The sequence below is a fragment of the Danio rerio genome, chromosome 24 (genome assembly GCF_052040795.2).
Source record: "Danio rerio strain M-AB ecotype USA chromosome 24, GRCz13ab, whole genome shotgun sequence".
NCBI lineage: Eukaryota > Metazoa > Chordata > Actinopteri > Cypriniformes > Danionidae > Danio > Danio rerio.
In genome coordinates, this window is record NC_141044.1 from 43,083,762 (window position 1) to 43,110,138 (window position 26,377).

The 26,377-nt window shown below is 36.6% G+C and overlaps 3 protein-coding genes across 6 annotated transcripts in view; all 3 read left to right on the top strand.

Moving 5' to 3' along the window:
* Positions 1–864, top strand: part of sspo (SCO-spondin) — a 188,443-nt gene extending 187,579 nt beyond the window's left edge. For all 3 annotated transcript variants that reach the window (XM_087307978.1, NM_001442551.1, XM_087307979.1), the window contains one exon: positions 518–864. In XM_087307978.1, the coding sequence (XP_087164104.1) occupies positions 518–540 (23 nt within the window). In that variant the 3' untranslated portion in view covers positions 541–864. The remainder of the gene's footprint in view (positions 1–517) is intronic.
* Positions 1–26,377, top strand: part of katnip (katanin interacting protein) — a 1,410,884-nt gene that overhangs the window by 641,801 nt on the left and 742,706 nt on the right. The gene's annotated exons all lie outside the window — the stretch shown is intronic.
* kcnh2b (potassium voltage-gated channel, subfamily H (eag-related), member 2b) overlaps positions 2,550–26,377 on the top strand; it is a 322,770-nt gene continuing 298,942 nt past the window's right edge. For both annotated transcript variants that reach the window (XM_087310033.1, XM_087310034.1), the window contains exon 1: positions 2,550–3,372. In XM_087310033.1, the coding sequence (XP_087166159.1) occupies positions 3,297–3,372 (76 nt within the window). In that variant the 5' untranslated portion in view covers positions 2,550–3,296. The remainder of the gene's footprint in view (positions 3,373–26,377) is intronic.

Sequence of the window (26,377 nt, forward strand, 5' to 3'; positions counted from 1 at the left end):
TTTGTTTTTAAAGAAATGTACACATTTAATGCATAAAATGCACCAAAATGCATTATTAGAGTTAAACAATTTACATAACTCGAGATGCTAAATGTATCAGAGTTAAGTGAGTTTAAAATAAGAAGCAAAACCCCTGCCATTGGGATCATCACAATATTTTAATTTAAAGTGAAAATAAGATCATTTTTCTGACTCCAATGGGAGTCTTGTTTATGCATAAATCTTTTAAAACAATAATAAATCAAAACAAGACTTAATACCCAGTGTCAGTGTGCATTTCTGTTAAATTGGTCTTAATTTATGAAGGTAGATATTGACTTGAAGTACTGAATAAACAAATCATCCTTTGCGGTGTGTCAGGCACTAACACTGACTCTGATTCAGGCCACTAAATGCAAATGGAGTGCATTTTCTCTGTAGCTTGTGCTCAGGGCGTACAGTGAACTTTCAGAAAGGTCTGAATCAAGGTTCCAGGTTAAAATGTCCACTGCTGTTCATACTTTTCTGCTTTCCGCAGGCGGAGACCTGTCGAGACGCTGAATGGCCACTGATGAATGGACAGAGATGCTTCGTCCTCGTATTCGTCCAGTGCTCTTTATGTAGCTTGTCATTATATGACTGGATCTTTTCTATTTAATAATTCCTGAAGCTCTACGAGATCTATTCTGTACAGCCTTTAAATTATGATTGATTTCTGTTCACTCTTTAATATTTTATATTAAGAAATTGTATGAAAAGCTTTGGATTAGCTGTTGATTCCTAATTGTTAATATTTGCCAAAGACGGTCTTTTTTTCAGTTGACATGACTTCTTTAATAAATATTTGTAGTAAATGTTTGTATTATAAAAGGCAAATATGTTGAATTCTACTGTATTTTGGAGGATTTTATTGTGCAAATGAACAGTATATATTGGTGACGTGCTGTGAGGTTTGTGGCTGGTGAGGCACGACTCTTTCAGGGTCATATTTACATGCACCCAATATATTTGCCAACCGATTGTGTTTCATATATCATATCAGCATTCCTCCTATGCACATGGCAGGTACATATTGCGCAAATGAAGAATGTAAAATCTATAGTGATTCAATATGCTTCCCAAAAACACTAAGGTGGATGATACAGACAGCCTTAACAAGCTGCTAACACCCCCATTTTCCCCTGGAGTCTCCCATATTTCAGACCCATCTTCCATATTGTTCTGTCTCCCGGAAAACTCTCGGAATTCCACCCCCTCTGCTGCTCATCCGTTTGCACTGGCTGCCAGTTGCTGCTCGCATCAAATTCAAAGCTCTGATAATTGCTTACAAAGCGACTTCTGGCTTTGCTCCTTCTTATCTGCTCTCACCTCTGCAGATGTATGTGTCCTCCAGAAACTTGCGTTCTGTGAATGAACGTCGTCTCGTGGTTCCATCCCAAAGAAGGAAGAAATCACTTTCCCGAACTCTCGCATTCAATCTACCCAGTAGGTGGAATGAACTCCCTAACTGCATCAGAACGGCAGAGTCACTCGCTGTCTTTAAGAAACGACTAAAATCTCAACTATTTAGTCTCCACTTTCCTTCCTTATCTGCAATTGCCTCTCTGGCAATACCACTAACTGTACTCAAAAAAAAAAAAAAAACTTACATTACTTATGCTTTGCTTAGACTTTACACGCCTGAAACTTGCCTACAGCACTTATTCATTGTTGCTCTTAGTTGTTTAAATTGCTTCTTTGTCCTCATTTGTAAGTCGCATTGGATAAAGCATCTGCTAAATGACAATGTATATATATATATATATATATATATATATATATATATATATATATATATATATATATATATATATATATATATATATATATATATAATCATAATTAATGAGTTTTTCTTTCATTTTAGTCTGCATCTTCTATAAATCATCATAATCATATATGATAGTCATTATTTTCCAAACAAAAGAGAGATAATTATTTTAAAATGTGCTCAATTTCTTGTTATCGTTCAGGTTATGATTTTTGATGTTAAACTCAAGATTCAGATTCAAAACTTGAGAATGTGCAATGAACTGCATTAATATTACAATTCTATTCCGGCAATTAACCTAAACTCATCAGCAGCATTATTCTATAATGAATGTGTTTTTAGTTAGAAAACGCCTTTATGTTTTGCATGTCCACCTTGTGAACCTCGTGTGTGATGTGTGTGAATGGAGGGCTGTGTGATGGGGAGGAGGCTGGAAGATCTCACTGCTGGGACTCTTCAAAGACAGTCATACTAAATAAGGGAGAGGGAAAAAAGCGCCGCGCCCCCTTGTGAAGCCAATTTTACGCACCCAAACAAACCCCGAGAAAAGACATTTCGGATAAAACGCAAAACTCCCCGCATTTGGGTTATTGTGCTAATTATGATTAAGTAGTCTTATTGTTGTTTTTACTTTAAAAGCCTCCGCGTAAATGCATAGTATTGTTGTTGCGTCCACGAGGAGCGCCTTTTGTCTGCGCGCGCGTGACGGCGCAGGGAAACCCCACGTCCGCGCGCGTGCATCGACGGTGACGTATCATGTACAGTCTGACAGCGCGACACCGCCGAAGGTGCAAAACAAAGCGCATGGAGTCCGAAACCACCGCTCATGACGCTCGTGGGAATAATCGGGAATTATCTAAGCCTTTCTCTCATTTGCATCCCGTGATTTGTGTGCATTTCCACAAAAAAAAGCCTGAGGCGTGACGACATCACGGGTTCGACACCTGCGAAAGCAGCGCCACCACGGAATTAAATGAAACTCTTTATTTAATAAATCCTCAATAGTTTATTCGCTTCAAAATCACAGTAGTTTATAGTCCTGCTCGAGTGCGTAATTAAGTTTACCAGTATTTGACGCTGCCTTATGTTAATGTTAGTTGTTGTTGGTCTCCATCGAAACGGGAGGAGCGCGCGGAGCCACAATACGCATCTCTTTTCTTCGAAGTACCCTTATTTCTTCGCCGAATAAAAGAAGAGAAGAGCTTTAATTGGACAAAGGGGATACCCGAAGACGCGGCGATGCTGAAATGAGGTGATAGCGCTTCAGGCACACACGCAGAGTTCAGCGTCCCACATGTCACGAAGTAAATGAGTCCACGAGACCACATTTAAGGGATTACGCGACGCAAAGAGAACACGATTTGAGTTTGGGAAAGTGTTGTTTGGATACACGCATCGCTCGGCGTTCCCGCACGCGCGTCTGATGAAGTTCTCCAGAGCGCGGAAAGAGTGCTGAGAGTGGCGCGAAGGTCAGCCTGAGCTCCGGACTCTCCGCGGGACTCCGAGGATGCCGGTGCGAAGAGGACACGTCGCGCCGCAAAACACTTTCCTCGACACCATCATCAGGAAATTCGAAAGTCAGAGTAAGTTCGTGGTTATTTACGCTATTTTAGCGGTATTTATTTGGATGTTACCTTGGTTGAACCGTGTTTTAAGGTAAATCTTTATGCCTTTTAGAAAACACCTGCGTGGATTTTAACGGTTACATTTAAACGGTTAAATCTTAACGGTTAAATCCCATTAGGACTCTTTACTGTGTAATATTCTTGCCAAAACCTTAAACCATGTAAATGTCATGGTAAATGAGACTAAAGTATGAGACTATATTAATAATATGCTGACATAATGAGATATTTTAACAGCCTTCAGTATTTTTAGATGTTGAATATTAATTGTACATTGTCGATTATCCACTTTATAATGCTATTTACAATGCCCATTATGAATGAGTAAATAAACCCCATTAAGTCAGTGAATGTTTAAGTTATTTACTTTATTTCACGTGTATTTTATTTGGACATGTAATAATTTGGCTAAACTTTGTTTTGAGGTAACTTGTTATTTCTGTCACCTGTGTGATCACATTATGACCCTGATATACTCTCAAAAACCTCAGAAAACCATGTAAATTCCATGGTAAATGAGACTGAAGTATGATAGCATGGCTTGGCATAAAATATGCTGACATGATATACAACAACCTTCAGATTTTTCATGTGTTAGAATAGTAATTATTGTGTATTGTCAATTATCCACACTGTCTAATGCTATTTACAATGTCCATCATGCTTATTTACACTGTTTTACGTGTATTTTGTTTGGACATGTACCTTTGTTGAACCGTATTTTGAGGTAAATGTTTATTCCTGTCAGAAATCACCTGAGGGGATTTTAACGGTTAGATCACATCATGACTCTTTACAGTGTGATATACTCTCAAAAACCCTTTTAAACTATGGGAATACCATGGTAAATGACACTGAAATTTGATAGTATAGCTTCATATAGTAAAATGTTGACATGATAAGATATTTTAACAGCCTTCAGTAATTTTTAGATGTTAAATAGTAATTGTTTATTGTCGATAATCCACACTGTCTAATGCTATTTACAATGTCCATCATGTTTATTTACACTGTTTTACGTGTATTTTGTTTGGACATGTACCTTGGTTGAACCGTATTTTGAGGTAAATGTTTGTTCCTGTCAGAAATCACCTGAGTGGATTTTAATGGTTAGATCACCTCATGACTCTTTACAGTGTGATATACTCTCAAAAACCTCGGAAAACCATGGAAATACCATGGTAAATGACACTGAAATTTGATAGTATAGCTTCATATAGTAATATGTTGACATAATGAGATATTTTAACAGCCTTCAGCAATTTTTATGATGTTAAATAGTAATTGTGCATTGTCGATAATCCACACTGTCTAATGCTTTTTTACAATGCCCGTTATGATTGAGTAGGCATAAACCATTAAATCAGAGTAGGTTCATGTTTATTTACACTAATTTACTTTGATTTCTTTCAGGCATTAACCTTGGTTGAACTGTTTTTTTTTTTTTGAGGTACAGAAATCACATATTATTAGTAATCACATTAAGACTCTTTACATTGTTATATACTTTCAAAAACCTTGGAAAACCATGATTATGCCATGGTAAATGAGACTGAAGTATGATAGTTTTGCATTAAATATGCTGACATAATGATATAACTTAACAACCTTCAGTATATCTTAACTAGTAACTGTTGTGCTTTTTCGATTATCCACACTGTTTAATGCTATTTACAATGCCTATTATAAATGAGTAAGTAAAACCCATTAAGTCAGAGAAAGTTTCATGTTTATTTACACAATTTTATGTGTATTTTATTTGGACATGTACCTTGGTTGAACTGTGTAACTTGTTATTCCTGTCAGATATCACCTGAGTGGATTTTAACAGTTCGATCACATTAGGACTCATTACAGTGTGATTTTCTTGCAACAACCTTTGAGAACTATGTAAATACCATGGTAAATGAGACTGAAGTATGATAGTAAAGGTTCATATATGCTGACATAATGATATTTATTTTAACAACCTTCAGTATTTCTAGATGTTAGAATAGTAATTGCTGTGGGTTGTCGATTTTTCACAATCTGTAATGCAATTTACAATGCCTATTATAAATGAGTGGGTAAACCATGTTAAGTCAGTATTTTATTTGGATATGTACCTTGGTTGAACTGTGTTTTTGTAGTAAAAGGTTATTCCTGTGTGTAATCACTTGAGTGGATTTTTAATGATTAGATCTGGTAAAAACTCTGACAATCACAAAAAAGACTCTTTACAGTGTTATATATTTTCAAATGCCTTTGAGAACCATGTAAATACCATAGTAAATCAGACTTAAGTATGATGGTATTCATGCAATATATTAATTTTTGCAGAATTGCACAGTTTATTTCTACACATTTCAGCAAGTAGTGATTATCCAGGTAAACACATTTCTGAGTAAACACAGTCATTGTTGTTGCAGGTAGCAGCAGCTGAGTTAAAATTAATCAGCTTGTATTCTTACATCTTCGTTATCATATGATTTAAAGTTCTAAGACGTGAATGTGCCTCAATGTCCACAATGCATTTGCTGGCCTAAGAGGAATGGAGATTTATGCAGGAGAAAATGTCAGATCTGAATTGTCTTACTCAAGCGTACTCCACAAACGTAAAGAGCTGATCAGTCTTCATTTCATCTGTCTCCGACTGGAATTGTTTTGTTTACTGAAGCAGCTTGTGATGTTTTTGTGCCGGAGGTGACATCAATGAGTAACACTGCAAAAAAACGAGCATTTTCTATGACATGCATTGATGTTTCAGCTCCATGAGGAATAATGGGACGCTTATCCCTGTGGAATTGTGGTTGACAATCCTCCATTGATCACCTGATAACAAATACTATCTTCAGCATAAGAATATTTTTGTGAGTAATATTGCAGCTATATGCCAATTCCAAATTTGCTTCTACATCAATAATAGTGCAATTTAGACATTCACACAATAGACCTTTTACGCAAAAACCGGAAGTACGTCAACAACGTGTAAACCCAGTTCCGGTATGAGTTTTTTGGCGGAGAAAAGGCAGCTGGAGTGTTTTCGGCGAGCCTGAGTTGTCTTCCGAAGTTAATTAAATAATTAATTAAATACATGCAATTAAAATAGGGGAGAGCGGGGCAGAACCAAACACAGGGCCAGTTGTAACACATTTGTTTTAAATACTTCCACACATGCTAGTATGATAAAACGTCATGTATTTACTAGATGTCACAGCAATAAATTGTTTCATTATTAAAAAAATATATTTTATTTTATTAGTTGAGTTTCGTGAACAGCTTATATTATTAACATTAATTTGTTCAGGTAGATATGCATAACGGTACACACAGGTGACTAGCGTTAACTAAATACACTATGAACAATCTTAACTGCAGGTGGGATAGTGGTAAAGTTGGTTTTATATTTGCACATTCAGACTTTCCCTTTAACAATATAATTTCTTTAAAGTATTATTTGCAAATTCTAAATAGCGAAATCATATTAGCAGCCAATGACTATCAAAGTACGGCATTGTTCACAGTCAAATAACCAGTGTTAACGTTGTTTTTAAGTCATGTTTGCATCGTAATTTCGTTCGAATATTCAAAGTAACATGGTAAATAATATAGAGACTTCTAAATGAAGGAATGTGTGAATATAAAACCAACTTTACCTCAATGCAGGTGGGTGTGTCACGTAGTCGTGATCCATCCTTGCTGCCTAGCCACCGTGTAGCTATCTTCACAGCATAGCTGTTTAGACTGACGTTCGTAGGTTCTGTCTTATACTCACTCCCTTCTCAAAGGAGCTGTAAAGTTGTTCCAAGGGAATAAGCTCGGGACAACACCACTCTTCAGGCGGCGAACGACTCAGCCACCACTGTAATCATCCAGAAAGAATTGCCGGCTGCAGACATAGGTGCTACCTGTTTTACATTAAAACTATGCCCTTCCTCTCTTCAGATCGGGGGTAGTAGCTGAAAGCTGATTCACCCTGCTTTGACTCTTGGAATTTCTAATTTCCTTGATCTGAGTGATCTGTTGGGTTTGTATTCAGTGCGCATTTCTGTAATATATGACGTTCATATGCCATTTAGTGAATTATAGACAGGTAGTAATACTTTAAAATCTATTCTGAATGTTACTGGGAGCCAGTGTAAAGACCTGAGGACCGGTGTGATGTGCTCTGATTTTCTGCTTCTGGTCAGAATCCTTGCAGCAGCATTCTGGATGAGCCGTCTAACTGTCTTTTTGTGAAGGCCATGAGGAGGCCATTACAGTAATCTATCCTGCTGCTGATAAAAGCATGAACAAGTTTCTCTAAGTCCTCACTGGAAACAAAGCATCTAATTCTTGCAATGTTTTTGAGATGATTTACTAACTGCTTTGAAAGGTACACATTCACCTTAATAAACCTCATCTCTGTTTACAAATGCAAATACTTAATTTTTCTCTTTGTTTACCCGAAGAAAGTTTTGGCACATTCATTCATTCATTCATTCATTCATTAATTTTCTTGTCTGCTTAGTCCCTTTATTAATCCGGGGTCGCCACAGCGGAATGAACCGCCAACTTATCCAGCAAGTTTTTACGCAGCGGATGCCCTTCCAGCCGCAACCCATCTCTGGGAAACATCCACACACACACATTCACACACACACTCATACACTACGGACAATTTAGCCTACTCAATTCACCTGCACCGCATGTGTTTGGACTGTGGGGGAAACCGGAGCACCGGGAATAAACCCACGCGAAGGCAGGAAGAACATGCAAACTCCACACAGAAATCTGAGCCGAGGTTCGAACCAGCGACCCAGCAACCTTCATGCTGTGAGGTGACAGCAGTACCTACTGCGCCCAGTTTTGGCACATATAAATCTAAATTGATATAGGATCAAGCATTTGAATATAATACTCATATAATGCCTTTCAGATGATTTTTTAACAAGCAGTTAGTTAATCTAATACTCATTGTAATAATAACCTGTATATTGTATGTGGATAATATGCAGTACACAGTATGCTAATATAATGAGAGACCTTCTGCATACCTGTCAACTCCCTCGTTTTTCCCAGGATTCTCCCGTATTTTACAGTTCTATCCCGCTATCATCCCGTAAAGGTATTTTCCCATATTTCTCCCGTATTTTCAGTCTTTCTTTGAAGGGTGGCAAATAAACATTAAAGAGCCGAGCCTCCCTTTACGCAACCCATACTGCCAAACCACCAGGGGCCACCCTCGCTCTTAAATGTGAGTCTGTTCTGTGCTTTCACTTTGTTTAGGCATGAAAACACTTTGAAATAAACATAAAAACGTCGGGATTCCTTTCCTTATCATTACAGGCGCCGTCTCCCCTTCATATGAAATCCTCAATATTCAGTCATATAGTGGTGCATGACTGTCAGCTGACACGCTGCATAGTGATAAATAGATGCTTTTACCCAAACGGATTCTGTACACGCGATTTAAAGCGGAGAGAAAGTCTGGCCTTTGGGTGCATGTTTAAACAGACATATACATATAATTAATGATGATAACATCTAAAGATGTTGATCTTGGTGGGGTTTTTTTTCCAACACAACTAATGCTCCTAAATGAGGATTAAAAAGTTAGGAAAGCAATCAAATGTTTTTATTATAATGGTAGATGTGTGCATTATTAAAGTGACACCTGTTATTTAATGTAATTAAACAAAAAAAAATCTAAATAAATAAGAGATTCATTGGTTGCTCTTTAATCAGAATGTGTAAGTTATACAGTGAAGAAACAGCTAATGAGATATGATAGCTTGATTCTATTTCTTTATAATAACTAATTTTAATAAACTGAAATGTTTGTTAATGTATTTGCTGCTAATGTATACTATTTATTTTTTCTTTTGTAAATAATAATAATAAAACATATTACTGATCATTTAACTGTTTATTTACACTGAAACAGCTCCAAATGAACTTATAGTAATTTGGGGATTTTTTTTGGGGGGGGGATCGCTTATTATGGTGGGCATATCCCTTACTTTCACATCCCAATGTTGACAGGTATGCTTCTGTATCAGGATGTACCCTATTTTTATGTTACATTTTCAGCTTGAGGTGACATCAATGAGTACTAATGCGGAAACAAATAGCATTTACTGTTGCATGCATTGATATTACAGCTCCATGTGCATTAATGGCACATTTATCCCTATGGAACTGCAGAGTTGACAATCCTCCATTGATTATTTCAGATGTGAGCATTGTCAAAGATTCTTAAAAACATTGGAGTATAATATGTCAATCCCTAATTTACTTCTAAACATTAATACTGCATATTCAGCAGTCACACATTTCCTGAAGAATGATCTAAACATCAATATGTGACCATCCATGGCCCACAAAAGTTAAGTTTCATGTGTATTTTTTCATCAGGAGGCAGAAATACGTCTTTCTTGATTACTTTTTAATGCAAAAAAATCAGTAGAAAATTATTAAGATCATGTTCCATGAAGATGTTTTGTAAATTGGACTACTGTAATTAAATAAAAGCATCATTTTAGATTAGTAATATGCATTAAGAGATTCATTTGAATAGTTTTAAAGGTGATTTTCTCAATAATTACATTATCTGTATCCTCAGATATTCAAATAGTTGTATATCTGCCAAATATTGACATAACAAACCACACATCTAGGTAAATATTATTTATTTACTTTCAGATAATGCATAAATCTGTTTTAAAATATGTTTAACTTTTGTGTTAATGGTCCATATGAATTGGTTTAGGGTCAAGCATTAGAACATCACACTCACATAATACCTATTAACTGAATATTTAATGAGCATTTAGTTGATAATGAAAACTCAAAAGTCTCAGAAATGATTGTGAACGATGCCATGAATCAAATCTGGTTTGGATCATTCGGTCAGATGTGACAGAAATCGATATGTTTTCACTTTCCATCTTAACCTTACCACTACCCTTCCTCTTTCAAGAAGCCGCGTCTCTCCCTTGGGGCGCTTTAAATAATTTAAAACCTTCCATCAAAACCCATCTGAAGCCTTTGAGAAGTGCTTTGGAGGTATTAAAGAGCAAGCATCCTTCAAAAGTGTGATTCTGTAAGCGTGGTCAACGCACTGACCGTATGCTTCTCCTTCAGCATTTCTCTCCAGATGGCTTGGATCTGTTTCTCTAGCCTTGATGTCTCACGCTATACCAGTTCAAAAAAGAACATCGTGTGCCTCTTGTTGTCGACAAACACGAATGTGATATCTCACCCGAATATTAAAAACTGAATGTTTTTTCTCCTGTGTTCAGTGCATGAGATGAAACATCAGATGAGAACAATAGCTGCAGCAAAACAATAACCCGAAAATAAAGTAGGCCCGTGCATGAGTCCCGCAGGTGCATTCACAGGTGATATGGCACACCTATTGTGATGTTTGTGCACCGGCGTCTTTGACAAGTGAGGTCAGAACCAAAGATGATTTTAAAGAGACATTTCTAGAGGCCAATAGAGAACAACAGCAAACACAAGCATCACTGTGGCAACTGCTGAAGACACTGCCGGTGAGACCCGGTCCCGAGAGAGAGAGAGAGAGAGAGAGAGAGAGAGAGAGAAATAGAGAGACCTCTTACAACATTGACTCCATCACTTCACATCATTTATCTGTCTATATCTTTGTCTATCCCATCATTATTTATTGTAATGACTTTCAGTCAGATTAGTCAGTCTGTCAATATATTGATCAATGGTTCTGCATCCTGAGTAAAAAAGGAATATAATAATAATTGTATAGATACAAAACTGTTAATATATTTTGAGTAATACTGGGCAAAGATTATTTGCGATTAATCTCATCCTAAATAAAAGTGTGTTTTGACATGATTTGAACAACTTTAAGGGTGATTTGTCATAATATATGACAATGTCATAATATGCAGTGCTCAGCATATATAGGTACACCCCTCACAAGTATGTCTTTTAATTTAATATTTTTCATAGGAAGCTATACTATATTATATTTGTGCAAATAAATCATAACAAAAAATACAAAAAATAAAATTTTTGTAGGTTGTAATTATTTTTTGCATTATTTTGTTTGAATTTAATTGTATTATCTTTCAATTTCTAAATATGTTTAGTGACTAAAATACAATTTTAATAAATATATCTGTTTTATAAATCTGTTTTGTTTAAATCTATCCACATACATTGCCTATGTTCACTGTGAAATGGATAAAAATATTCATATACATTTCCAAAATGGGGTGTACACAGTTATGCTGAGCTCTATTTGTGTGTGTGTGTGTGTGTGTGTGTGTGTGTGTGTGTGTATGTGTGTAACACACATATACATAGAAACAATATATACAAAACAATTTTGTTACATAGATATTTACATTTTTATACACTTTTAATATCTTATGCATATATATACATTTTTTTAAATATATTTTTTACAATATTTCCCAAATGATGTTTACCAGAGCAAGGAAATGTTCACAGTATGTCTGATAATATTTTTTCTTCTGGAGAAACTCTTATTTGTTTTATTTTGGCTAGAATAAAGCTAGAATAGTTTTTATTTTTTTAAACACCATTTTAAGGTCAATATTATTAGCCCCGTTAAGCTATATATTTTTGGATAGTCTACAGAAAAAAAGATCATTATACAATAACTTGCCTAATTACCCTAACCTGCCTAGTTAACCTAATTAATCTAGTTAATCGTCACTTTAAGCTGTATAGAAGTGTCTTGAAGAATATCTTGTCAAATATTATTTACTGTCATCATGGCAAACATAAAATAAATCAGTTATTAAAAATGAGTTATTAAAACTTTTATGTTTAGAAATGTGTTGAAGAAATCTTCTCTCCGTTATAGAATAAAACTTTGTATACAAATAAACAAACTAAATCTAAAACATAAAAAACTAAACTAAATATCTATCTATCTATCTATCTATCTATCTATCTATCTATCTATCTATCTATCTATCTATCTATCTATCTATCTATCTATCTATCTATCTATCTATCTATCTATCTATCTATCTATCTATCTATCTATCTATGTCTGTCTGTCCGTCCGTCCGTCCGTCCGTCCCTCCCTCCCTCCATTTATCCATCCATCTATCTGTTCTTCTTCCATCCTCACCTTCTTTTAATTGTAGCATTTTAAACAGAAAGTCTTTTGATTTTATAGAAAGTCTTTTAACAGGAGCATCTGAGAAGAGTTTAAGATGCACATTCCCCCACCGCACTGAACTCTGCACAGCGTTAAGGTGGTGTATTTATAGTTTTCTATATAAAGTTGTGTTTTTCCATCGCCTGGTTTACTGTCACATCGCTGCTGAGTTGTCATGGTCTACTTCTGCCAGTATTCTGGGATGCAGAGTAGTTGCTATGCTCTCTCTCTCTTTCTCTTTCTCTCTCTCTCTCTCTCTCTCTGTAATGGTGAGCTGGAGAGATCACAGTCTTATCGGCACACTGTCAGGAGTTGGTGTGATTAAATTTCACCGTGGTACAGGTGTCCATTCGTCTTTGTCTTCTCCCATTCAACCTTTCTGATGGTCCTGTTCTCAAGTGCACAAACTCTGACACAAACATCTACTGCAATAGATGTGCACTGATATTAGTGTGCATTACATTATTTACATGTCGGAGTTATAAAGAATCTTGTAATCTAAAATAACTGCACTATTTGTCACACAAGTTGAAGCAATGAGTTTAGTTGCCTTTGAGACTTTGGTGATTATATTTAACTCAGCTGTTTACACGTTTGCCTGCCTGCTGTTTTGCATTGCACATATGGCTGTTGTATGGTGTGAGATTGCATCTAACAGTCTGTTATACTATTTTAGCCACTTTTCTCAAGTTTACAGCTGTGGTGAAAAATAGTTTGAGAAATCGATTTGGCCATTCGATGTAAAAACTAGCCTTGAGCGCCGTCTGCTGTTAAAAACTACCCTTAAGCGCCGTCTGCTGTTAAAAAAACTAGCATAGTGCGCCATTCGCTGTTAAAAACTAGCATAGAGCGACATCTATTTTTAAAAACTAGCCTAAAATACTGTCTACTTAAAAAAAAAAAACTAGTCTAGAAGACCATCTTCTGTTAAAAACTAGCCTAGAGGACTCTCTGGCTTTAAAAACTAGCGTAGCGCACTGTCTGCTGCTAAAACCTAGCCTAGAGTCCTAAAACTAGTCTACAACACCAATCACAGTTAAAAACTAGCATAAAGCGCCATCTGCTAAAAAAAAACAATCTGCTGTTAAAAATCAGCCTACAGCACCATCTGCTGTTAAAAGCTAGCCTAGAGTGCCATCTGCTGTTAAAAACTAGCCTAGAGTGCCATCTGCTGTTAAAAACTAGCCTAGAGCACCGTTTGCTGTTAAAAACTAGCCTAGAGCACCGTTTGCTGTTAAAAACTAGCTTAAAGCTACATCTCATGTTAAAAACTAGCCTAGGGTGCCATCTGCTTTTAAAAGCTAGCCTAGAGTGCCTACTATTGTTAAAAACTAGCATATAGCGTCATATGCTTTTACACAAACTAGTCTAGAATGCTGTCTGCAATTAAAAATCTTCTTAGAGCGCCATATGAAGTGGAAACTAGCCTAGAGCGCCATCTGCTGTTGAAAACGTGCCTAGAGCAACATGTGCTGTTAAAAACTAGCCTAGAGCGCCATCTGCTGTGGAAACTAGCCTAAAGCGCCATTTGCTGTTAAAAACTAGTATAGAGCGCCATCTGCTGTTAAAAACTAGCCTTGAACACCATCTGCTGTTAAAAACTAGCCTAGAGCGCCATCTGCTGTGGAAACTAGCCTAAAGCGCCATTTGCTGTTAAAAACTAGTATAGAGCGCCATCTGCTGTTAAAAACTAGCCTTGAACACCATCTGCTGTTAAAAACTAGCCTAGAGCGCCATCTGCTGTGGAAACTAGTCTAAAGCGCCATTTGCTGTTAAAAACTAGCCTAGAGCGCTGTTTGCTGTTAAAACTAGCCTAGAGCACCACCTGATGTGAAAAACTAGCCTAGAGTGCCATCCGCTTTAAAAAACTAGCCTAGAGTGCCGTCCAGTGTTAAAAACTAGCCTAGAGCGCCGTTTGCTGTTGAAAACTTGCCTAGAGCGACATCTGCTGTTAAAAACTAGCCTTGAGCACCGTCTGCTGTAAAAAAAACTAGCCTAGAGCGCCATCTGCTGTTACAAATAAACATAGAACACTATCTGCTGTTAAAAAGCTAGCCTAGAGTACCGCTTGATGTTTACAACAAGCCTAATGCACCATCTACTGTTATAAATTAACATAGAACATTATCTGCTTTTAAAAACTACCCTAGTGTGCTGTCTTCTGGTAAAAACCTAGCCTAGAGCCTTCTCTGGCCTTAAAAACTAGCCTGAAGCGCTATCTGCTGTTAAAAAAAACTAGCATAGAGCACCTTCTGCTTTTAAAAACCTAGGCTAGAATGCTGTCTGCAATTAAAAATTAGCCTAGAGCGACATCTGCTGTGAAAAACTAGCCTTGAGCTCCGTCTGATGTTAAAAACTAGCTTATAGCGACATCTGCTGTTAAAAACTCACCTAGAGCGACATCTGCTGTTAAAAAGAAGCCTTGAGCTCCGTCTGCTTTCAAAAACTAGCTTTGAGCACCATCTGCTGTTACAAATTAACATAGAACACTGTCTGCTGTAAAAACTAGCCTAGAGCGCCATCTGCTGTTAAAACTAGCCTAGAGCGCTGTCTACTGTTAGACTAGCATAGTGCACCATCTGCTGTTAAAAACTAGTCTAGAGCGCCATCTGCTGTTTAACTAGCCTAGAGCGCTGTCTACTATTAAAACTAGCATAGAGCACCATCTGCTGTTAAAACTAGCCTAGAGCGCCGTCTGCTGTCAAAAACTTGCCTATAGCGCTGTCTACTGTTAAACTAGCATAGAACACCATCTGCTGTTAAAAGCTAGCCTAGAGCGCCATCTGCTGTTAAACTAGCCTAGAGCGCTGTCTACTGTTAAAAACTAGCATAGACCACCGTCTGCTGTTAAAAGCTAGGCTAGATCGCTGTCTACTGGTTAAAACTAGCCTAGAGCACCATCTGCTGTTAAAAAGCTAGGCTAGAACACCTTTTGCTGTTTAAAAACTAGCCTAGAGCGCCATCTGCTGTTAAAAAGCTAGGCTAGAACTTCGTCTGCTGTTAAAAACTAACCTAAAGGGCCATCGGTTGTTAAAAACCAGCTTCTGAATTGATTCCAATCGAGAATATCGTGATGCATTATGAAAACTCATAATCAATAGAGAATCAATTTCCCAAATTCTTTTTTACCACAGCTCTAATTAACCTCTAGAAGACCAGCTGGCAGGAGAAATAACCTAGTAACACCTGTATAATACCTTCCAACACACACGTGCAATTAGCCAGATTCGCTCTCGCCCTCGTTAAAGCCACACAAAGAGGATTTGCTGTTTCCTCTGCCATTGTCTTTCAGGTGTTCCGCTTTGCCAAATGCATTGTTCTGTTTTCTCTAGAGACACGACTTGTTCCTTCCTCACAGATAAAAGACGAAGATGAGTTCACTTTATTCCATTCAAATGCTCCTTTCTTTCACGGTGTCTGTAAGCGAGTCTGATCTGCTGTGCAGGAGAAATATTATAATCAGCCAGGAGTTTGAATGATTCAATATGCAGAAATCAGACACGAACATCAAAGAGCACAAGGAGAATCTATCTATCTATCTATCTATCTATCTATCTATCTATCTATCTATCTATCTATCTATCTATCTATCTATCTATCTATCTATCTATCTATCTATCTATCTCTAACTATCTATCTATCTATCTATCTATCTATCTATCTATCTATCTATCTATCTATCTATCTATCTATCTATCTATCTATCTATCTATCTATCTATCTATCTATCTATCTATCTATCTATCTATCCCTCCATCTATCCATGCATCCATCCATCCATCCATCATCTATCCATCCATCCATCTATCTATCTATCTATCTATCTATCTATCTATCTATCTATCTATCTATCTATCTATCTATCTATCTATCTATCTATCTATCTATCTATCCCTCCATCTATCCATGCATCCATCCATCCATCCATCATCTATCCATCCATCCATCTATCTATCTATCTATCTATCTATCTATCTATCTATCTATCTATCTATCTATCTATCTATCTATCTATCTATCTATCTATCTATCTATCTATCCATCCATCCATCCATCCATCCATTCAGTCATCCATACATCCATACATCCATCCAGTCATCCATACATCCATCTATCTGTCTGTCTGCCTGCTTGCCTGTCAGTCTGTCTGTTTTCCATCCATCCATCCATACATCCATACATTTATACATCTATCTATCTATCTATCTATCTATCTATCTATCTATCTATCTATCTATCTATCTATCTATCTATCTATCTATCTATCTATCTATCTATCTATCTATCTATCTATCTTTCTATCTATCTATCTATCTATCTATCTATCTATCTATCTATCTATCTATCTATCTATCTATCTATCTATCTATCTATCTATCTATCTATCTATCTATCTATCTATCTATCTATCTATCTATCTATCTATCTATCCATCCATCCATCCATCCATCCATCCATCCATCCATCCATCCATCCATCCATCCATCCATCCATCCATCCATCCATCCATCCATCCATCCATCCATCCATCTATCTATCTATCTATCTATCTATCTATCTATCTATCTATCTATCTGTTGTTCGATCTATTATTCTATCTACCCATCCATCCATCCAAATACCACTTGACAATTCATGACAGTTCCATTGTACAATTTATAGTTACGTGTTTGCTTTAAATGTATATTTGTTATATTCTGTTAACTACTCATGACAAATATTGTAGTTTAAAGTATTTTTTGCATAAAGTCACAACAAAGGTGCCATGTTTTCAGACATGTTCAATGCAATATCAACATTTTACCTTCAGAATGAGTTAAATTATTTTACTGTACACAGAGCAGCATTATAACAGAAGCCTAACATCTATTTAGTCTGATAAAACAGTGCTCTTAATGCTTCCCATAGCTCTTTATATCTGTCTATCCACCCATCCATCCATCCGTCACTTGAATTATTCCCTCTATTTATCTTCTGGCTTCATAGAATAACATTGGATCAGTATTTAAAGCAACATTTATCTGTCTGCCTGTCTGACTTTTGAAATTATAACCTTTAAACATAAAAGCCTTTAAAGCAGTTTGAATCCATCATTCAGGCTGACATAAGAGTGTTTCTTTGACTGATTGTGCTTTGGTTTTTTATTAGCATTCGACTCAAAGGTGTTGGGGATCAGTTTAAACTCGAGCAAAGAGACAGCTGGGAACTGGAGAGATGTTAATTATAATGCATCAAGAGTGTTTTCTCTCTGATTCATTCATTCTTTTTTCCGACTCAACGCTTCGGTTTCTCTCAGTCAATCTCGCACTCGTTCCCCTCTGATGCATCTTATTTTTGGTGTGGTGTTTGTTCATTCTGTTTATAGTCTCAACACACACACACACACACACACACACACACACACACACACACACACACACACACACACACACACACACACACAGGTACACAATTGTACAGCTACCTTTATGGGGACTCTTCATGCCTGTAATAATATTTCTAATGTACAGACTGTATATTCTTTCCCTTACAGTACATTTGGCACACAAACATGCGCTCACACACACACACACACACACACACACACACACACACACACACACACACACACACACACACACACACACACACACACATACACACACACACACACACACACACACACTAAATTCACTCAACCCCTAAAGCAAATAAATTTTCAAAGTACTTCATTCTGTAGGTTTTATGAGCCATTTCAAGACCAAAATGTACTTGTATTGCTGTACTTGTGGTGAAATTTGGTCCTCACTATGTCAGGAATACAAAGTACACACCCACACATACTAAACCCAACCCTCACAGTAAACATTTAGCATTTTTAGTTTCAAAATTCTTAATTATGTGTGAATTATGAGCTGTTTTTCTTCCATGGGGACCTAAAAAAGGCAAAATGTACTGGTAGTGCTGTACTTGTGGGGACATTTGGTCCACAGAATGTTAGGAAAACAAGATGCACACACACATGTAAAACCCAACCCACACAGCAAATATGTGAATTTGCTTTTTTAGAAAATACTTAGTTATGTGTGAATTATGAGTTGTTGTCTTCATAGCAACCTAAAAAAATACTAAATTTACTGGTATTGCTGAACTTGTGGGGACTTTTGGTCCACACAATGTTAGTAAAAAAGATATAAACACTGACACACACACTAAAACCAAACCTCACAGCAAACAATAAACATTTTTACCATTTCAAAATACTTAGTTCTGTGTGATTTATGAGCGGTTTTTTCTATGAGACCAAAAAAAAAAGGCAAAATGCATTGGTATTGCTGTACTTGTGGGGACATTTGGTCCACAGAATTATAGAAAAATCAAGATATATACACAGACCAAACCGAACCCTCACAAGAAAAATGTACATTTTACTTTTAAAAATACTTAATTCTGTGTGAATTTTAAGCTGTTTTCTTTATGGAGACCTAAAAAGGCTTAATTTACTGGTATTGCTGTACTTGTGGGGAAATTTGGTCCTCAGAATGTTAGAAAAATCAAGATGCACACACACCAAACCCAACCCTCACAAGAAAAATGTGCATTTTCTTTTTAAAAATACTTAATTATGTTTGAAATATGAGCTGTTTTCTTCATGACGCCCTATAAAAGGCTTAATTTACTGGTATTGCTGTTCTTGTGGGGACATTTGAAGTTTTTTCCTCGCTGGTGTCACCACTGGCTTGCATGGTTCGGGATCTGTAGAGCTGAGCATCGATGGATTTGCTCTTCAGTGTTTGGATTTTCAGTAGTGATTATTTAACCAAGCTGAACGGAGCTAAACTGAACTGAACTTAAACACGGAAAAGTGGACTAACACTGTTTCAGTTTACTGTGATCTCTGACACAATCTTCATTGTAAAAGCGCTATACAAATAAAAGTGAATTGAATTTAATTGAATTTAGTCCACACAACGTTAGGAAAACAAAATACACACACTAAACCCAACTCTTACGTAAAAAAACAAACATAATTTGCACAAAACTTAATTCTGTATGTTTTATGAGCCGGTTTTCAAAAAAACAAACCAAAAAAACTCTCTCCAAAAGCTCAAAATGTACTTGTACTGCTGTACTTGTGGTGAAATTTGGTACCCACAATGTCAGGAATACAAAGTACACACCCACAAACACTAAACCCAACCCTCACAGTAAACATTTAGCATTTTACAGTTACGAAATACTTGGGGACCTAAAATAGGCAAAATTTACTGGTATTGCTGTACGTGTGGGGATATTTGGTCCATAGAATGTTAGGAAAACAAGATGCATACACACACACACACACACACTTATGTGTAAGTTCCTCTTCTCCAGCCCGCTCTGTCTATATGCAGAGCGCCTGTGGCTGTTTCTCGGATGGATAAAAAAGCGGCCGGCGTTCAGCCTGCTAATGGCAGACGATGAGACGATGAGAATCCCACAGTCTAATCTCAAGATTAAGGGTGCTTTTGTTGGAGTGCTCTTCCTTTTTTATTCCTCTGTGGTTTCTTCTGAAGTTCACACTATCTTCAGGACTTCATAGAAGTTCTGTTGGTCCAAGGAAAAACCTAAACACCTGCAGGATTGGACTGATAGTGGTGATTTTCCGTTAGATTATAAGATTAGATATCTGAACAATCTAAAGGCAACTTAAGCTACAGTTTTGAACTGAAAAATGAGCTATAGAGAGAGTTATATCAGTACTTAGCTGCAGGATGGCGGTGTGATGGCTCAGCGGTTAGCACTGTGGCCTTGCAGCAAGAAGGTCGCTGGTTCTTGCCCCTGCTGGGTCATTTTTGGCATGTTCTCCCTGTGTTGGTGTGGGTTTCCTCCGAGTGCCCCGGTTTCCCTCACAGTCCGAACACATGCGCTATAGGGGAATTGAATAGGCTAAATTAGCCGTAGTGTAAGAGTTTGTGTGTGTGTGTTTGTGTGTGTGTGTGTGTGTGTGTGTAAAATCAGTGTTTATGGGTGTTTACCAGTTCTGGGTTGCAGCTGGTAGGGCATCCGCAGTGTAAAACATATGCTGGAATAGTTGGCGGTTCATTCCGCTGTGGCGACTCCTGAAATAGAGACTAAGTTGAAGGAAAATGAATGAATGAGTCGTAGAATGACTGGTGCCAGCATTTGTGTTGTGGTGTGTTCATTTACAGACAGAACGTTAGTATTTTAATGAACAGCTTTTATCAGTTTTGCAGTCAAACTAATTTTTAATTTAGTATAAGTTGAAACTTTTGTTAATTAAAAAAACAACAACATTTTATTTTTTTTTACTTCATGATTTATTTTCTTTACTAAATTGTACACCATTGTTTCTAATTAAATCGGTTGATCTTTTTTAAAAACAAAAAATAAATAGATTTTTTAAATGTAAAGTTTTAATGATTTTGACTAAGTTCATTTGTAAAATATGTATAAAATTATTTGGCTATTTATTGTTAATCAGTAAATAACAGATTGTAAGTCTTTTTAAATTAAAATGAATTATGAAGTAGATTAAAATACAGGCTTCTATTAAAAATGAATGAAACACTTTGTATAGCATTTGTGCCTGAATTTGACAATGTTGTCAAATTTTTAACGTTTAATACATTTTTAAAAAATGAAATTAAAATAGTTAATATTAAAAAAAACATTAGTAGGCCAGGGTTTAACATTTTTATATTCTTTTTTAAAAAACATTAAAATATACAAAGGAAAATAATGAAACATTTGCATGGTCTTTTCATCATTTGTTTGTGAAAAACATAGTTTAAAATGAGGCTAAGTAATTAGTATTATTAGTAATTATTTTAAATCTGATTAACTTTCATTTGAGATTTCAGTTTTTTTAATTGTATAATGAAGAACTATTATAAAAAATATTAGTGTAAAAATAACTATAGATTAAGTTTATTCAGACACTATGCTGATTTTTTCTAGATTTAAATGTAATGTTTTTTAGGCTGAATTGAACATTTTAGAGTGTGCAGGGCTCAACAATAAGGACTGCCCGATGGCCCGGGGCCAGTGTGAGAGACACTTGGGACAGTAGACAGAGTCATTACTGGCCCGATCGGGGCCACCTTTTGTTAAACAATTTCGAACTTAAATAAAACAACTTCACATTTTCCATACTGCTCTTTTGTTAACACATAATTTTGCTCATTATACATATATTAACATTTTAAAAATAATATTTAAATAATTAAATAATTTTAGACATTATTTTTGAAACAATATTTAAAATATGTGGCTAAAAAATAGCTATTAAATTATATTTTTTCTTTGGTGGGAACAGTGAAAATTTTGGCAGGGCAAGGAAAAATCTGAGCCACTGGCCTGATCAGACCAGTAGAAAAAATCCTTAGTGTTGAACCCTGATGTGGCACGGTGGCTCAGTGTTTAGCACTGTTGCCTCACAGCAAAATGGTTGCTGGTTTGAGTCCCGGCTGGGCCAGTTGGCATTTCTGTGTTTGCATGTTCTCCCTGTGTTGGTGTGGGTTTCCTCAGAGTGTTCCGGTTTCCCTCACAGTCCGAACACATGCGCTATAGGGGAATTGATGAACTAAATTAGCCGTAGTGTATGTGTGTGTGAATGTGAGAGTGTATGGGTGTTTCCCGGTACTGGGTTGCAGCTGGAAAGACATAAGCTGTGTAAAACATATGCTGAAATAGTATTTGGTTCATTCCACTGTGGGCTGATAAATAAAGGGACTAAGCTGAAGGAAAATGGATGCATAAAAATTTAAGCTGGTCATGGCTACTGTTACATGAAAATATTTACATATTCACATCGCAACTTTAGCTACTTGGTGTTTAAATAGCTTTACCTCTCACTAGAAAAAAAAACACCATGTAAAAGTTACGCAAATGTTAAATGTGTCCACCAGGAAAAGGAAGAGCTTTTATCGATGGCAGTGAAAGTAGCATCTCTGTGAGCAAACGTCACCTCTGTATTCCACACCTAAACTCTCACCTTTTAAAATCTCCCTGCTGACCCGCCAAGCGTCTGTCATTTACTCAAGACTCAACATTTGCTTCTGGCCTTTATCTGACGCCCTTTTGAAGGTGCTAACATCCATCATGTAAAAGCACTTAAAGGATAAATGCAGTTGACACGACTCCTACTGAGGGGAAGAGATGCGCTGGAGGAGGAGAGTTAGATGTATTTCTCTGCTGGAACAGTCAGCAGTGCCAATATCTGTTGTCCAGTCCATCACTTTCTGCTCAATCTCCAGTCTTTTGTGCTTGGAAATACTTGGCATATTTTTGGTTTAGGCCTATTTTGTTTGGCTAATAGAGTACTGTTGCGACATATGTCATTGCATACTTTTTACTAGGGATGCTCTGATCGATCGGCCCGAGATCGGTGTCGGGTGATAATCACATTTTGGGCCCTATCATCCGGCGCAATGTGGCGCATGGCGCTAGCGCTTTTGCTAGTTTCACGTTGGCCCAAGAGTGGTTTTGAGGTGTTGCGCTACGCTGTTTAAATAGCAAATGCATTAGTGCTCATATGTGTGCCCATAGGCGTTCTGGTCCAAAAAGGAAGGCGTTCTGAGGCGCACTGCTGGCATTGCATAGATTTTTCATTAGACTAAAACAAACCCGGTCTAAACTCTGGCGCAGAGTTGCGCCTCGCTTACACACTGCTTAATACACACAAGAGAGCAATAGGCAAATATCTTTACATATGAAAAAAAAGTAAAATAGGATATATATATAGGATATAATAAGAATAGATATAGGATATAAATATAAAGGATTAAAATATTATAAAACATATTATTTTCTAGCCTACATAAATGTGAAAAATCACTGCTTTTATGTCTTCTTCATCTCGGGAGGCTTTTTCAGTTCATTCATAACAATTTGTATAATGTTATTATTATTAGCAGTATTATTTATTATATCCATATTTATATTTGTTTTATTAAAAACAAGCTTAGATTTGCCCACCTGTCAGGTTTTAGACCATATGGGGCGCAGCATGTGTTTTAGGATATAACTCAGTATTTTGAGCACACTTTGTTGTTATTGTTCATTTATTCGTTTGCTGGAAATTAGAACTGAATTTAGAAATAGTTTTGAAACGAATATTTGCGCTTAACAAACGAAATTAATTATTTAAAGACTAATTGATGTCTGCGTAAAGGTTTCCCTATCCAAGAGCGAAAGTGAAAGTAGATCCATATCTCTCATTCTCACGCAGTAGATGCTCTGTTTAACAGTTTTCTGTTAAAAAAAACTGTTAACTGTTTGCTTGTGAAATGCTCAGTTTTTCCACTTAGACTTACTTTGCGTCCTGTAAATAGCGAATGCGCTCTTGGCGTGACGCAGCTGGCTCTTAAAGGGAATGGGAGATGAGATTCTAATTGGTTTATTCTCAAAACACACCTATAACTCATTAAGAAAATAAACTCAACCCTTTTAGACCATGCGCCACGGCGCAAAGCAGATTTTTCCGTCCTTAAATTAGCAAAAATGCGTCCTGACACGCCCTGAAAGCGTTTGCGCCCTGCGCTTTGCGCTCTGCGCATGGAACATCAAAATAAAGCCCTTTATGACTAATTGGTACTCGCTATCACCTGAACCGATCGCAAGTGTCCGTTTACAGGTTTTCAAGCAGAGGAAGAGGCATTTTAACTTCTTATGCATCAAATATGCGCTTCAAACTTTTTCTTCATTGAAGCAAATTGAATTATTCTTCCATCATTTGCAATGTTTCCAAACTGCATTGTTAGTCATTTTTCTTATACATTTTTTATCTATTGTTTTCTGTAAAGTTGCTTTTGACTATGACGAATCCACACTAAATGTTTATAAGAGACTTGTTTAAGGTATCATATGCAACATCCTTCATTTATTCTCTTAGGAAAGAAAAGATCTGCCCTTAAGTATCATACTTAGAGGGGAACTGTGCTTTATGCAATGATAAAGTCATATAAAGCTTGAAGCATCAGAACTGGTACTCTGTATCATCCAATCACCATGACGAGGTATCAGTACTCTGTATCAGCTCCAAGAATCCTGATCGGAGCATCCCTATTTTTTACCACATATATAGGCCCAATCCCAATTCTACCCCTTAGCCCTTTCCCTTACCCCTCGTTTTACGCGTGCACGTGAAGGGGTAGTGGTGTCCCAATTCTCTTTAGCTTCAAGGCAAAGGGCTAAGGGCAAGGGGTATACACCCCTTCAAACGAAGACACTTCAAGCTTTCCAAATATATGTGTCTCATGTCTGTGTGTTTTGTTTTCGCGGAGTTTCAGCGCATTTTGCTGACGCGTTTCTAAAAACTTTTCAGGACCACACTTGAAACCAAGGGGTAAAAAAAAATTCCCAGAATACCCCAGCAACAGCTGCACCCGGAAGTAAGAAGATCAACAACTTAGTATTTTTTTGTCATTATTACGAATTTTTACAACAAACTAAACACGTTTTAATATATTCATAACAGCGTTTATGTTTTACCGTCATGGTATTAAAAAAAAAAAAAACGCTAAAATATCGTATTTTGCTTATTTAAAGGTCATTTTATGGCTGATTTTAGGACTGGGAGAGCCACAAACGCTGTTCACTGATGGAAACGGAGGTTCTGGTTCCTCTCAGGAGGAGGTTGTGATACAGTATTAGATGGATGAGAGATGCTTATTATCCAGACTGATTGCGCTCTGTGCTCCGTCATGGATAACGTCTACAACATTGTGTGCAAACGGACAGAAATCTGTTGCCGTTATGTATTTATCAGTAATGTGGTATGTAATGGCTCATTTCCGAACGTCTATCTTGCCTGTGTATGCCCCAGCACAGTTTATGACGAGCAGTGGAACAATTTATGAAGCAAAAACAAATAGGATCTGTATATAATGTTTCTGTGAGAGGAATGGAAACAGTGTGTGAATTATACATTGACTATTGGGGGAGGAGCAGCTGCTTTTCAGTAGTCTGTGTTATATATGCAAATGTGCAATTGTGCATACCTCGCTATTGACAACTGCAACAACCACAGTGTTTACTATTTCTTGCTTTATTTATTTGAATGTTTTTTATACACGTCATCGTTTTGCACTGAATGTTTAATAAATTAATTATGAATACAAGAGTGTTTAGAATGTGTAATAAAGGAAAACTGCACATTTAACAAAGAGTTTTACTGTTGCTGCAGGATATTGAAAAAATCTGGCATTACAATATTAAATTTTTCTGCATTACATATTGCAATATGTATACAATTTCACCAGATGACTTGAATAGCTCTATTAGGAAAGATTTCATTTATTTAGATGGATTGGGATAATCAAGTCTTTTTTTCTTTTGCAGCGTGTTTGCATTTATCATAATAAATTACAAGCATATAAGTATATGAGCAATTCCAGTGTTATGGATGTGACCTTTGCAGTAAAATCTCAAAACACAAATTCACATAAAAAGCATAGGTTAACATTATATTGAGGCAACTGTTTATATTTTCCAGAAACACTGACCACAGAGTTAAGGGACCAGAAAAATGTCCATCTGTAAACATGTTTTGTACTTAAAATGAGTAAAATAAGCATGCGTTATGGATGTGACAAAAAATCTGCAGGTTTACAGTATACAACATACTTTGTAGAAATTCTGTGGATTAAACTGCACAACCCAAAAGAAACAGTAGCCCCTTTCACACAGTGATACCGGTAAATTTCTGGAAAATTTCCGGAACGACTTTACCGGTATATTGAAAAAAGCGCTGTTCACACAGGCGAGGACGTTACGTAAATTTTCCGGAAAAGAGCATTCACACATCCATTCCAAATACCGGTAAATTCTGACATCATTCACCAC